The sequence below is a fragment of the Meriones unguiculatus genome, chromosome 7 (genome assembly GCF_030254825.1).
Source record: "Meriones unguiculatus strain TT.TT164.6M chromosome 7, Bangor_MerUng_6.1, whole genome shotgun sequence".
NCBI classification, from domain to species: domain Eukaryota; kingdom Metazoa; phylum Chordata; class Mammalia; order Rodentia; family Muridae; genus Meriones; species Meriones unguiculatus.
In genome coordinates, this window is record NC_083355.1 from 46,524,592 (window position 1) to 46,537,766 (window position 13,175).

Below are 13,175 nucleotides of genomic sequence, written 5' to 3' on the forward strand. Positions count from 1 at the left end.
TCTCCATGTGTGTCATGGCAACCTCCCCATTCAAAGCAGCTCACTGGCCCGTGAACTCAGGCAGGGCTCTCAGCGCTCTGAGGCATGGTGCTCTCCATTTCTTCCAAGGAGGCTCTTTAGCGGCTATGCCTGGGCGTGCTGGGGCATGGTGCCGCTGACTTGCAGCTGCTCTGTCACTTCTGTTACTCTCTCCTGCCTGGAACATCTGAGTGACTTAAGGCGCATCCTGCCCCTCTACAGCTGGAGGCACAGCATCCTTGCCGGAAAGAGAAATCCTAAGACCCAGGTACCTGAGCTCACATCTCAGCGCTGTTGCTTGTTCAGTGTGAACCTGGACTTACCCTCTCTCACCCTGTGTCCTTGCTGGGAAATATAGATAAAAGACAGAGACAACCTTATCTCAATGGCTAGTTGTATGGGTTAAATAAGCTATCAAGTTTAAAGGGCTTAGAGCAATGCCAAGCAAGCAGGTCTCAGTAAACACAAGCTCTTATGATTACTATACATTCGCATGTATTGTTGATTACCAAGAGGTCCATTCCTATAGGACTTTGAAAATGTAAAAAAGAAAAAACAATTATGTGCCAGCCATGGTGGTGAACGCCTTTAATCCCAGCACTCGGGAGGCAGAAGCAGATGGATCTCTGAGTTAGAGCCCATCCTGGTCTCCATAGAAAATTCCAGGCTAGAAGGAGCTACACAGCAAGACCCTTCTCAAAAACACTGAATGAAAATGTATCACTTTGTGTGTGTGTGTGTGTGTGTGTGTGTGCATGCATGTGTGTGTGTGTTTGGGATGGGGTGAGCATGCACATGCCATCAAGTGAGTGTGGAGCTGGAGGACAACCTGTGAGAATCAGTTATCTTCTTTTAACCTGTGAGCCTTGGGGATCAAACTCGGGCTGAGCCATCGCATCAGGACTACTATTACCGTCTAGGCTGAGCCCCGAGCATTCCAAAACTTACAGAAAATAGCATGTTCTTCTTGTCCTGGTTCACGGCTCGGGGGTCTGGAATGGCATCCGTGTGCTTGGTCACAGACACGGATTCCCCTGGTTACAGGATGAGATGTTTGAGAAGCCACACCTGGAGACAAGCCCATCACCTGGCCTCCTCCCCATGGGCCTCACCTGTCAGGATGGACTGGTCCACTCGAAGTGTGGTGGACTTGATCTCGATAAGGCGGAGGTCGGCAGGCACCTTGTCTCCCACTGCACAGGGAGAACGGCATGGCTGAGAGGAGTTCAGGGCCCCGGACCCAGCAAAGCCAGAAAGGCTCCCAGAGGCAAGGCTAAGGCCAGAGGTGGGGCCTGATGATATGGTATGGTATGGTATGGTATGGTATGGTATGGTATGGTATGGTATATGATATGATATGATATGATATGATATGATATGATATGATATGATATGATATGATATGATCTGCAAGCAGCTCCCAGCCACTCTGGCCAGAATCTGTGGACTGGATCTGTCCAACAGGGAGGCTCTAACAGTCACTTCTCCATAGTGCAAGATGGAAGCAAAGGGAGAAACTAGGTTCCCTGTTGTCCCGTCGTGGAAAGAAAAGGACCTGGACATACCCACCTGCCACTTCCACAATGTCCCCAGGGACGATGTCCCGGGCTCGGATTCTCTGCACACCCTTGCGATCAGAGCGGATCACCTTACCCATCTCGGGCTCGTACTCCTTCAAGGCCTCAATGGCACTCTCAGCATTGCGTTCCTGCGAAGCAGACGGGGCAGGTGGTCTCCCTCTGCTGCCCCGAAGGCCTCCCCTGAGAATAAAACTTTGGGGGCCTAACACGGGCCTGAAAGTAGAAACCACACCTCACAGATGGGAGAGCCCAGGGACCCTCCCCCCTGCCACACTCCCACAATCGCATTGGCCAGCCCACCCCCGGCACCGCCCACCTGCCACACTCCCACAATCGCATTGGCCACGAGGATCAGCATGATGACTAGGGGCTCCACAAAGGCGGTCGTAGTCTCCTCACCCTCCTCGAAACAGGCCAAGACCTGCAGGGACAGAGCGGTCAGCGTGACTGTCCTGGGGACCCCTGAGATGAGCCCCTTGACTTTTGTACTCTGAATCTTGTCCGCTCTCCTGGGCTCAGGGAGGAGGCCTTGGAGAAAGGCTGCCCACCAAGGATGTGGCGGCCACAGCCCTCATCCCACCTAAACCAGCCTCCGAGGGAGCAGATGCAGCTGGAGACCCCTCCCTGTCTTCCCTGCTTTTCTTTGTGGTCCTCAACCCAGACACTCCTGGGAACTTGTTAGACCCAAAGTTCTTGGGCCAGCCCAGACATCCTGAGCAGAAACTGTTAACAAGCCTTCATGATTCTGGTGAATGCTCGTGTTCAGGGCCTCCAGTCAGAGGAACACCAATCCCACTCCAGAGTATCAGCCTTAACAGGTCAAGTCCCTCATCCACCTCTTAGCCCCACTGAGGCTTTGTCACCTCCCTCCAAAGCCCTCAACGTTTCCATCTGTTCTTTGAAGGATAGAGGCATCCCTTCAGCTTTGCCATTAGACCTCTGCATGCATGTGGTGTTTTGGTTTGGTTTTTTTTTTTTCCTTTTGTAAGAGTTCCAGTTTTCAGCAGGGCGGTAGTGGTGCATGCCTTTAATCTCAGAGGCAAAGGCAGGCAGATCTCTGTGAGCTCTGTGAGGCCAGCCTGGTCTACAGAATGAGTCCAGGACAGCCAAGGCTACACAGAGAAACCCCGTCTCAAAAAACAAAAACAAACAAACAAGAGTTCCCATTTTCACAGGACAGTTACCAGAAGAACCAACCACCACTGAACAGGAAGAGCCAGTCCCAGCCAGTCCCAGCCAGTCCCAGCCAGTCCCATGGACTCCACACTCTGGGTCACCAAGATGAGGTCTCCTCCCCAGGAACAAGAATTGTACCTGCATTAACCTTGCGTCTGCTGCTCAGCCAGGAAGGACAGTCATTGTCTCCCTCCCCACCTCCCACTCAGAACCCAGAAACTACGGTCCAGAAGGGGCCTAGACAGCAAGAATGAGAAAGGCAGAGAGAAAGAAAAGCCAAGATAGAGACTAAAGCCTGTTTGAGGAATCCAAGAAGGGATCAAGGGCCTGAAGGGAGTCTGGCCCCTAAACAGACATCTGGCAATGTCTGAAGACCCATTTGATTGTCACTGGGAGGTGCGGCTGGGACATAGCAGGGAGGCCAGTGATGTTCACTGCATTAGGCCACCCCACCCCCACCCAGAACCACCTGGCTCAGATGTCAAAGGTGCTGAGTCCGACAGACCCTGGCCAGGGCAGGGACAGGACAGGCAGGCTTGGGGCTTGAGAACACATCGGCACTAGGGCATACACAGATTGGAGGGATTCAGGTAGGAGCCAGGGGTGGAGTGTGGGACAGCAGAAGCCTGAGGGGTGTCCATGACGGAGAACAGAGCAGCCTAGCGCTCTGAGAGCTGGCAGGACCTGATCACGGGAGGCAGAGGGCTTACTTACAAAGGAGACCAGGGCTGCCAGCAGCAGGATGCGCACCAAGAGGTCCTCGAACTGCTCCAGCACCAGCTCCCACAGGGACTTCCCTGGAACAGGAGAGTGTGAGGCCCAGGTCCTAGTCACCCCCCCCATCACCTTCCCCACTCAGAACTAGGGATTTTTAGAGGCCTCTCTCTGTTAGTCAGAGGGAAAGCCCAAAGTCCTGAAGGGCTCAGCTGGGATGGGGTGTTACAGCCTAAAGGTCTCTAGCTCAGGGGCATTATAGACCCTCCCTAACCCCACCTCACCTTCCTCAGTAGGCAGTTCTGCAGGATCCAGGTGGCCCCAGGAACAGGAAGAGAGAAGAGACTGGTTAATATTTGGACTTTCTGGAGTCCGGATCCTCGCTTGGAGCACACCGAGGCCACATAGTCTCATGTGTCCTCCCAGCTCTGAGGTCACAGAACTGATGTTCAAGCTCAAGGGCTGCCTTTTACCCCACCCCACTCTGTTAAGTAGTCAGTGTGGGCTGGCTCCCCTTAGGATGAGACTAGAGGGGGAGCGGGGCTTCCAGCCCACCCCCGTTCATACAAGTGAGACTGAGACCTGGAGAAGAGAGAATCTGAAGCCAGAGTCTGCAGTTTTTGTAATAGCATGGATCTCCCTTACGTGGCTGCCACTCCTGGCCGCAGCCTCCTGCAGCCTAACAGGCCCTCAGCGCTTACCCGCCTCTAACCTACATGCCCCTGCAATGCCCAGGCCACCTCGGAGTCCCACCCACTCAGTTCCCCTGGACACTCCTAGTTATTTCTAAACACCAAGGAACCAGCCATGTTCAGGCCCTTCTTGGGGGTCCCAAAACAAACTCAAAGGAAGATGGCCCTCATGTGTCCAGTCCCATACAATACTTCGAAGGATGCTGTCTCTAAGCACCAGAAGCACCTGACTCAGTTTACCTTCCAAATGTCTTTAAAGAGTTTACCTTTAATTTTTATTTTCTGTATGAAAGAGTGTTGCATGGGTGCCACATCCATGCCCAGTGCCCAAGGAGGCCAGAAGAGGGCGTCAGATTCTCTGAAACTAGAGTTCTAGATGGCTGTGTGCTGGGAGCTGACCCTGGACCCTCTGCAAGAGCAGCCAGTGCTTTTAACTGCTGAGCCATCTCTCCAGCCCTTCTGTCAAACTCTCTACTACCTACAATTCTTGAATTAATTCTGGCTGGTGGAATTTGAATCTTTTCCCAGCCATTTCGGACAGAGGGTCAGAGTGGACCACAGCTGGAGCAAAGTTCCACAGCAGGTCAGTGTCTGTGCGGAGCTGTGCAGCTGGCAGGAGCTGGACCCCAGGGTTGGGGCTCCAATAGAATCTCCTCTTTTGCAAAGCCCTTCTCCGGCTGAAGCTGACTGAAGCCCCCATGTGGCCAGTCTTTCAGAATTGTGCCTCCTGTCCTTGGCAACTCAAAGGCTAGATGCCTCAGCAGAACCCTGGATCCATTTGCAAAACAGATTTTGAGCCTCTCATCCTTCCCTCTCTACTTCTGAAGGTGGTCCAGTTCCTCACATCTGTCCACATGTTCTCGGCCCACAGACATTTGTTTTTCCTATAGGAACTCTTTCCCCAGACCACGCACCAGGGAAGCTTAAGGTCTACGCCTGTCAGCTGAACCATGGACAGCAGCAAGCAGCCAGTGGCCCTCAGGGCTCCAAGAGGAAAACATAACCTAAAAATACACTTTCTAGCATTTTCTCTAAAGTCCTATTTTAGGCAATGGCTGACATTTTCCACGGAAAATGTAATCTCCAGTGTCCTGCATTGAGATTAAAATCAAACAGACTTTCCCTTCTGATCTATTTAACTGAAGCGAACAGGAAAGATAGGGGGAGGTCCTGGCCCGGTTTCTGGGCCAGTTCTCCAATGGAGCAGAGTTCCTCAGAGGTCATCCTAGCCATGCTCCTGCATCAAACAATGCAGTGCCCACCCCCACAGCACACACAAGCAGCAGTCTCTCACCTTGCTAAGGCTCATGGCCCAGAGAAGGGCTGTCCGTCTCACCTGACCTCCTCCTGCTGTTCCTCATGCTTTCTCTGTGAGGTATGCCCTTCCACCCACCACCATGCTTTGCTCCTTGTGACATGCGCAGGACACCCCACCCGGCACAGGCGCACACACCATTTCTAGTCTTCAGACTGCATCCTGTCTGCGCTTGGGGTGTCTCCCCAGCTCCCCCTTTCTCCTTGTCTACCTGACCCACAGTGGCCCAATCTGTTTCTCCCACTCCCACCTTCAGGCCACACTGTAACTATGCACTTCTCAGTCCATGAGAGGTTCCAAAAAAAGGATGTGTGTCAGTTCCCAGATGGCTGAGTAGGTTTTTGGTGCAAGGCTCTCTGGAGGGTCACTGTCCCACAGACTGTTCGGTGAAGATGGACAGAGTCTCTGTCCATCTGGCACAGCAATCACTAGCCACGTGTGGACACTGAGCCCTGGGAACATGGGAATGTGGCTGAGGGTGACATTTTTAATTGTATTGACTTCAATTCATTTAAACGAAGGTAGCCACATGAGGCAGCTAGCTGGCTTTCACCTTGAGCAGCATGGGTGCACTACTGACCCTCACTATAGTGGCTGGCCATCAGTCAGGGTGTGCTGTGTCACCCTGTGTCTCAGATAACCAACCTGCCACCCCGCAGTGGGAAGTGTTTGGGTTGGTTTATGAGATAGGGTCTCCTTCTGTATAGCCCAGACTACCTGGAGCTCAGGAGCCAGCAACACCAGTCTCCCGTGCTGGGATCCCAGCTGTGTGTTCCAGGCTGACTAGCTACTGAAATTTTGAAGTTGTTAATGCAACGCCTGGTCTCTTCTCGGCCCAACTTTTACAACTAGGTTCCCGCCAACCACGCCAAGGAAGGCTCAGCCAGCTCAGTGGTCAGGGGGAAGGCCACGCCAATCCCTGCCTGTGGCAGATTTTAATCTGGCAAGCAACTGAGTCGGGCTGGAAAGATGGGGTGACTACAGGTGCCTCAAGGGGCGACTGTGACAATTATCGTGAAGAGCAGAGCCCACACCTACTAGGACCAGGCAGGTGGCCTTACCACTTTTCCCAGAGGGTAAACAGGAAGACTGGTGTGCTCCCTGCAAGCTGCCCTGCTTCCCCTTTGCACACGCTATCCTCTAGGACTCTGTCTCCGCCTGAAGAGATGCAGTGGTATTCCTACTTCACAGCACCTGAGCGCAGAGAGGCCAAGTCACAACTCCACGACCACACAGCTGGAAAGTATCAGGGGACATTTCTATACCTCTGACCCTCAGCCTCTGCTCTGGGCCTCCTGTGCTAACTCCTAGGCAGTCCTGCCTTTCTCTCCCTAGTCCCTTAACTGCCCATCAAGACCACCTGAAAGACCCTGGGGTCCTGCACATTCACCAGGATGCCCATTCCTTTGTAGTGAGCCCAAATCCATGTGGTCCTAGAGGGCCTGCTGTTCTCATAGATAGGGGTTGGGGTCCACTACCTACTCAAGCCTGGTCTGCTTCAAATGTCGAATTCCACTAAGACCCTGAAGGACCAGATTCCCTCTTTCACATGCATAAGTCCCAGGGTCACAGAGGAAACAGAGCTCTGGGAGAGTCCCCAGTGAGGAAAAAGATGCTGGCTCTCTCTACCTGTCCCCAGCTGATCCTAAGGACTGAGGGGTACCTGTCCTGTCTCCCACAGTGCTGACAGCTACATAGGGCAAAGGCACTGACCTGATAGCACTCTATCCCCACTCAGGCATGGGACCCCTGAGTCTCAAATGAGACTCAGGACATGGAATCTGGTCCTGAGGGCACAAGTTCAAATCCAGAAGGCCCCATCTGCACAAAGGCTGTGGTGACAGGAGTGCCTCTTGATGAAGGCTGAGTGGTTGGCAGAAAACTCTTGAAACAGACACAGCCCAGTCACCAGGCAACGACACGCTGACCTAATCCAACTGTCAGTTCCGAAGCAAGACTTGGCCAATTCGACGTCTCTAGCACCTGGAACAGCGCCTGACACACAACATGGAACCCTGCCTTTGCCAGAGCTTCAGAGGCCCAGAGCAGCCTCTGAGGCTGTCCCTGGCCCTCCCAGCCTGCTCTTCCAAAGTCACCCCTAGCTTATGTGTTTATTTCTCTGCAGCCAAGCAGGAGGGCTCATGAGGGCCACCACTTTCCATTTTCCTCCATATACCTTTCCCATCAGCTCACGGAGACTCCAGGAAGCCGGGCCTTCACCCAACCTTGTCATCGCGACTCTGAATTAGTGCGGCTCCCTTGCCACTAGACAGTAGCACCGTGGCAGCCTGAGCCGTCCCTGGAACCATGCTGTGTCATCCTGCACCCAGCCCCTGCCCCCAGGGCCACTGTTTATTCAGTTGCTCAGGCCAGAGACTGGCCTACTGCCCAAACCCAGGCGCTGTGGACCAGAGGGTCCAGTCAGGTACTGTACCCCTGGGCTGTACCTCCACCCCGGGCTCCACCTGCTCCCCTAATTTCCCCCTCCAACTCCTTCCTTCTCTCAACATTGAAAACTGGAATTTCTGCTTCTGAGTGTCAGTTCCAGCTGGGAGAGGCGGGCGCTCAGCAAGGTCTTCCTCCAAGGCAAATTTACAGAGCAATTAAATTGTCACTTGTAAACGCAGGGAGAGGCTTTAACCAGGCAGGGCCCGCCCAGCCCACCTGGCTCTGCCCTGTCTCCAGGGTCCGCCTAGAGTGGATAGCTTAGCCTGGCTCTGAGGGAGACCCAGGGGGAGATGGTTTCTGTGCCATGGAGGCCACACCAGCCTACCCGAGTTGGCGGTGAAGGGCTTGTCAACACCACGTATCCTCCCACATCACAGGGCAGGCCCCACCCTGTTCAGGACACACAGGCGGGAGAGGTGCCACTGGGGCAGGACTGACACTGTTCCTTGGCAGTCCTCAGCAAGGGGCCAGGAGCTGTGACAACTAGGGCAAAGCCCAAAATGGCTGCAGGTAACAGCACCCAGCAGAGGCACTTTCAGATCCTAAAAGCACATAGGAGGTGGGGGTGGGGTCCAAGCTCTGCTATGCTGAAAACACTGGGACCCAAAAGGGGCAAGTATGCCAGAGGTCAGCCAGAGCATGAGGCCATGCCTGCGCTGTCCTTGTGGTCTTGTTTCTGGGGGTCATGCAAATGGGTTTCCCCTATTCTGGTGCCAGCTGGAGACAGGAAACAAGGTCACAGCCAGGTACTGTTTTGCCCTCCTGGGATTTCACACAACCCAATATCCTTGGTCCTCCAGGGTCCTCAGGGGTGGGTGTATCAGGATGGGCCTAGCACTGTCTAGCCTCCAGCCTTGGCCTATGCTGTTTAGGGACATATAGACTTCAGATGGCTTCTTAGCATCCAAAGATGTCAAATCTGACTTGGAAACAAGAAAAACAAAAAAAGGAAGGAAGGAAATAAAGGAAGGAAGGAAGGAAGGAAGGAAGGAAGGAAGGAAGGAAGGAAGGCTCTAACAGGAACTTTCCCATCAGATTGGCCCAGGTCAGACGAGATGTGACGCCACTGGCTAGACGGTGGAAGTGGGTAGGCTGACTGCCATACTCCCACGGGCATCGGCGCACACTCCAGGGGCATGGGCCACAGTGCCCAAAAGTGAAAACACTCCTGTTTTGCTCACCAGTTCCACTAGGAGCTTGTTCTGCAATGTCACTCACAGTGGTGACATGAAGTAGGGAAGGAGAGCTTCTTATGTGAAACAGCAAACGCCACAAACCACCCAACAGCCACGGGAAGTGGGATGAAGAAATGCAGCCCACCATGGTGAGGCCCTGTGAAGCATGAGGATGCTCACAGGCTGCCTAGGGGATGTCTCCGAGAGCTCTAACCAAGAGGACCCGAACTTCTAGGCTGCCTCCTTCTCTGTAAGAAACGAACACTGGATCAAAGCAACCCCAGCCCCACTCCTGTGTGTGAAGGAGGTGGTGGCTGGGAATGGGGCTGGGGACACCTCACTGTATACTTTTTGAACTCTTTGAAAATTATACTTTGTGGGGCTGAAGGGATGGCTCAGTGGTTAAGAGCACTGGCTGTTCTTCCAAAGGCCCTGAGTTCAATTCCCAGCACCCACACGGTGGCTCACGACATCTATACTGAGATCTGGTGTCCTCTTCTAGCACAGGCACATGCAGGCAGAAAGTTGTATAAATAATAAATTAAAAAAGAAAATTATACTTTGTATAACTTTTCATTTAAAAAAGTAAAATTAGGATTAGAAGTGTATCTCAGTGGTTAGAAAGCTTGCCTGGCATGTGCAAGGCCCTGGGCCAATCCTGAGCACACTTAAACCAAAACAGCCGAGAGGTCGTGGCTCACACCTTCAACCCCAGCACTTGGGAGGCAGAGGCCAGCCTGGTCTACAAAGGGAGTTCCAGGACATCTAAGGCTACACAGAGAGAACCCTGTCTAGAAAAACCAAAACACAAAAGCAAAACATCAGTCACGGTGGCACAGGCCTATACCCCAGCACGTAAGGAGGCTGAAGCAGGAAACTCACAAGTGCCAGGCTAGCAAGGCGACCGAGGCTAGTGTGTTTTCATGCATGTTGGACCTCCCGGCTGATCTGTTCATTTGCTGTGCGGTCTTCTAGGCAGCCCTGAGGTTTTCTGTCAGGGAAGGAGGGAGGAGCTGGGAGGGCGAGATTCCCCAGTGGCCCCACCATTTCTCCACCCCAGGCAGAATTTGCAAACTTGGAGGACTTAAGCAAATGACTTCCTTGTGGTTTCCAGCAGTAACGACCTTGCAGGTGTGTAGCTGCCTAGGGTAGGGGAACACTAGGCCTCTGGGGTGTCCCTTTTGCCTGCACACCCTGCCCATCCTAGCACCCAGCTTCCGGCCCAGAGCCCAGCCCCACCTCTGAGCTACAGGACTCCATGTAAGTGACCTCACTAAGCATGCACAAACAACCCTGACATGGGTTGCGCTGTAGCCTCATGATAAAGAAACCAAGGAAGAGTGCGCGCACAGGTCGGGTGCTCACCCCTACGTGCTCCACTCAGAGGCTGAACTCACACTGGAGGTCGCCTCCCCCACCCCCAGGCAGAGATCAGGAGGCAGGGAGAGGCAGCTGGTTCCCCTCTGCTCACCTGACAACTTCCAGAGCCACAGACAGCTTCCTGAGGAACAAGCAGTGCTGGGAGGGACCCAGAGGACAGAGGAATGCAGCAGGAATAGTCGCTGCTCAGACAACCCCACACCTAGCACAGGTGCCGGCCAGGGGGTGCAGAGGAGGCATAGGGTACAGAACCAGTACCCGCCTGATGCAGACAGGCAAAACTGAGCCCTAAAGAGAGGCCCCAGTGCCAACCCCACCACCAACTGTGACCCTAGCAAGTTACTTAAGCTTCTAGTGTCTCATTCATCTCCTCGGTGAAATGGGGCGACAAAGTCCTTACTTCAGAGTTGTTTGGAGGTAAAAATGAGTTAATTGATTAAAAGTGCTGAGAGCTGTGCCTGGCTTGAACTGAACTCAATGAGGTCGGAGCTTTTATTATTAGCACCACCAACACAGAGGCTCCTGAAACACTCTGCCAACCTTTCCTACCATGTCCTCTTCCAGAATCACAGACACCAGCACATCCTGGCATTCCCTCACCAGACACAATTACATGATGTAAGGGGCTAGGGCTCCCCCTCTCCTGGTCATCTCTTCTGGACCAATGAAGGCGTGAGCCAAAGAGAGTAAACTAGGCCAGAGCCCTCCAGGGACAGACTCTGTGTGTCCTGGGACAGAACCCAAGGCTGACTGAGCCTCCATCTTCATATGAGAACCAAGGATCACAATAACACCAAACAGGCTGCAGACCCCAGACCTGTCTTCTACCCCCTCAAGGTCGGGGCAGACCCCGCTACTCCTGTCTTCCTTCAGCAAAGGACACCCTCACTGCCAAGTCATTAATGGGGGTATTAAATAATATTTATCTCCTAGTTCCTCCCACAGCTCAACTAAATATAACAACTAATTTTTTTGAAAAAGGATTTCTGCTCCAGAAAGATAATATTTACATAAGAGGTGGTTTTTCATAAACCAATACAAACCCAAAACACCTTTTCTGACAGCTCTTCCTAGTTTCCCAGGCTGCCCTGAGCAGTCGGACACCCAGGCCAGAACAAGGTTCCCTCTAGTGCCTGGCAACTCTAAAAGGGTGAGGCTCTCCAAAAAGATACAAGTTTGGGGTGGGTTTGATCGCTCTCGCTCGCTCTGTGGTGTGTGTGTGTGTGTGTGTGTGTGTGTGTCTGTCTGTCTGTCTGTCTGTCTGTCTGTCTCTCTCCCTCTGAAGCACTCAGGCTTACAGGTGCTGTGGCTCTGAGCCAGGAGTGACAGGTCCTGCTCACGAGGACACTGCAGAGAACCTCTGTGTGCCCACCTCCAGGCTCCTAGCAATGTGTGGGCCACATCTGGATGCAGTCTATTGGCACTGGCAAGGCTTTTGGCAGGAAGGAGAATCCCATGCTCCTTTAAGGGAGGTGAGGAAGCCACATCTCAGTAAACTGCAAGGGTGCGTGTCCTCCCTCCTTGCCCAGAGATGGGGCAGGAGCCACTCTAGAGCACCAGCCGAGGAAAAACTCCCATGGAGCTCCCCCAGACCTCCGACCTGCCCCTCCAGGAAGGTGGGTCTTTGCCCCAGTAGTTCAAACCCACATCAACTCCCGCCAGCCACATCCGCTTGGGGTTGCAGAAAGAGGAAGACCTGGGACTGGGGTTAAGAGAGCCAAAGCTGACAGCTGACAAGCCGCACTTTCTCGTTGAACCTTCCGGGGAGACATGGGAGCCAGCTGATAGGCCGTGCCTCGGAGTCCCCGGCTAGCCGGCCTCAGCCTGCACCTGCAGGGTGCCGGCGATCGCCCAGCAGCGCGGGCGCGGGCATCCCGTGAGGCCCTCGGATCGAACGGGCTAAGGCTTGCAGGGGTGCATCGTGACGGGGAGTGGGGAGCCGGATCCTGGCCCCTTCCCGCGAAGGAGGCCGCGCGGCCCCGCCAGGTGCCCCACGCGCCGCTGCGGAGACTTACGGGGCCCCGGCTTCCGGCCGAGAGCCAGGAGGGGGGCAACTCCCCACCGCAGGGCGGGGGACTGCGCTCACCGTTAGGGCCGTAGCGCTCCCGCGTTTCTGTCACCTGCTCCGGGCTCAAGCCGCCGTCGGCTGTCACCGAGAAGCGACGCAGAACGTCCGCAGCCGAAAGCAGGTGCGCCTCCTCCATGCTGCCCGCCCGGCCGTCCGCGACGTCCAGGCCGCCTCTCCTCGGGGCTACTGCGCGGGGCGCTGCGAGTGCAGGCCGGGGCGGGCGCCTCGCGAGGCCATGACCGCCCTGGGACCTTCCCGGACGGCAGTGGCCGCGGCGACCGGTTCCGCGCCAGGATGCTGCGCCGCGGGCTCCGTCCCCTGGGCGGGGCGGCGCGGGACCCGCCCGGCACCCACACCCCTTCCGGCCGCCCTCGCCGCCCCGCCCCGGCCTGCGGCGGGGGGCTGGGGAGGGGGGCCGAGTCCGCCGCCCTCCGGTCCCGGCGAGCCCGTCCGGAGCGGAGGCCACAGAGCCTCGAACCCGGGCTGCAGAGGGGAGGACGTGCCGCTGCCACGGCGCCGCCTCTGGGCGCCCGGCTGTGGAGCTGAGCGAGGTGCGGCTGTCGGTGGGGCGGCTTCTCGCTCTCCAGCTCTACCTCTGCGCCGCGGGCC

The 13,175-nt window shown here is 54.9% G+C and overlaps 1 protein-coding gene across 1 annotated transcript in view; it reads right to left on the reverse strand.

The window, feature by feature from the left end:
* Positions 1-12,852, reverse strand: part of Atp2a3 (ATPase sarcoplasmic/endoplasmic reticulum Ca2+ transporting 3) — a 30,598-nt gene extending 17,746 nt beyond the window's left edge. The window contains exons 1-7 of the mRNA XM_021654611.2: positions 12,585-12,852; positions 3,773-3,790; positions 3,489-3,571; positions 1,915-2,019; positions 1,588-1,726; positions 1,131-1,211; positions 967-1,052 (exon numbers count right to left, since the gene is read on the reverse strand). Of these exons, the coding sequence (XP_021510286.1) occupies positions 967-1,052; positions 1,131-1,211; positions 1,588-1,726; positions 1,915-2,019; positions 3,489-3,571; positions 3,773-3,790; positions 12,585-12,702 (630 nt within the window). The 5' untranslated portion in view covers positions 12,703-12,852. The remainder of the gene's footprint in view (positions 1-966; positions 1,053-1,130; positions 1,212-1,587; positions 1,727-1,914; positions 2,020-3,488; positions 3,572-3,772; positions 3,791-12,584) is intronic.
* Positions 12,853-13,175: the final 323 nt, after the last annotated feature.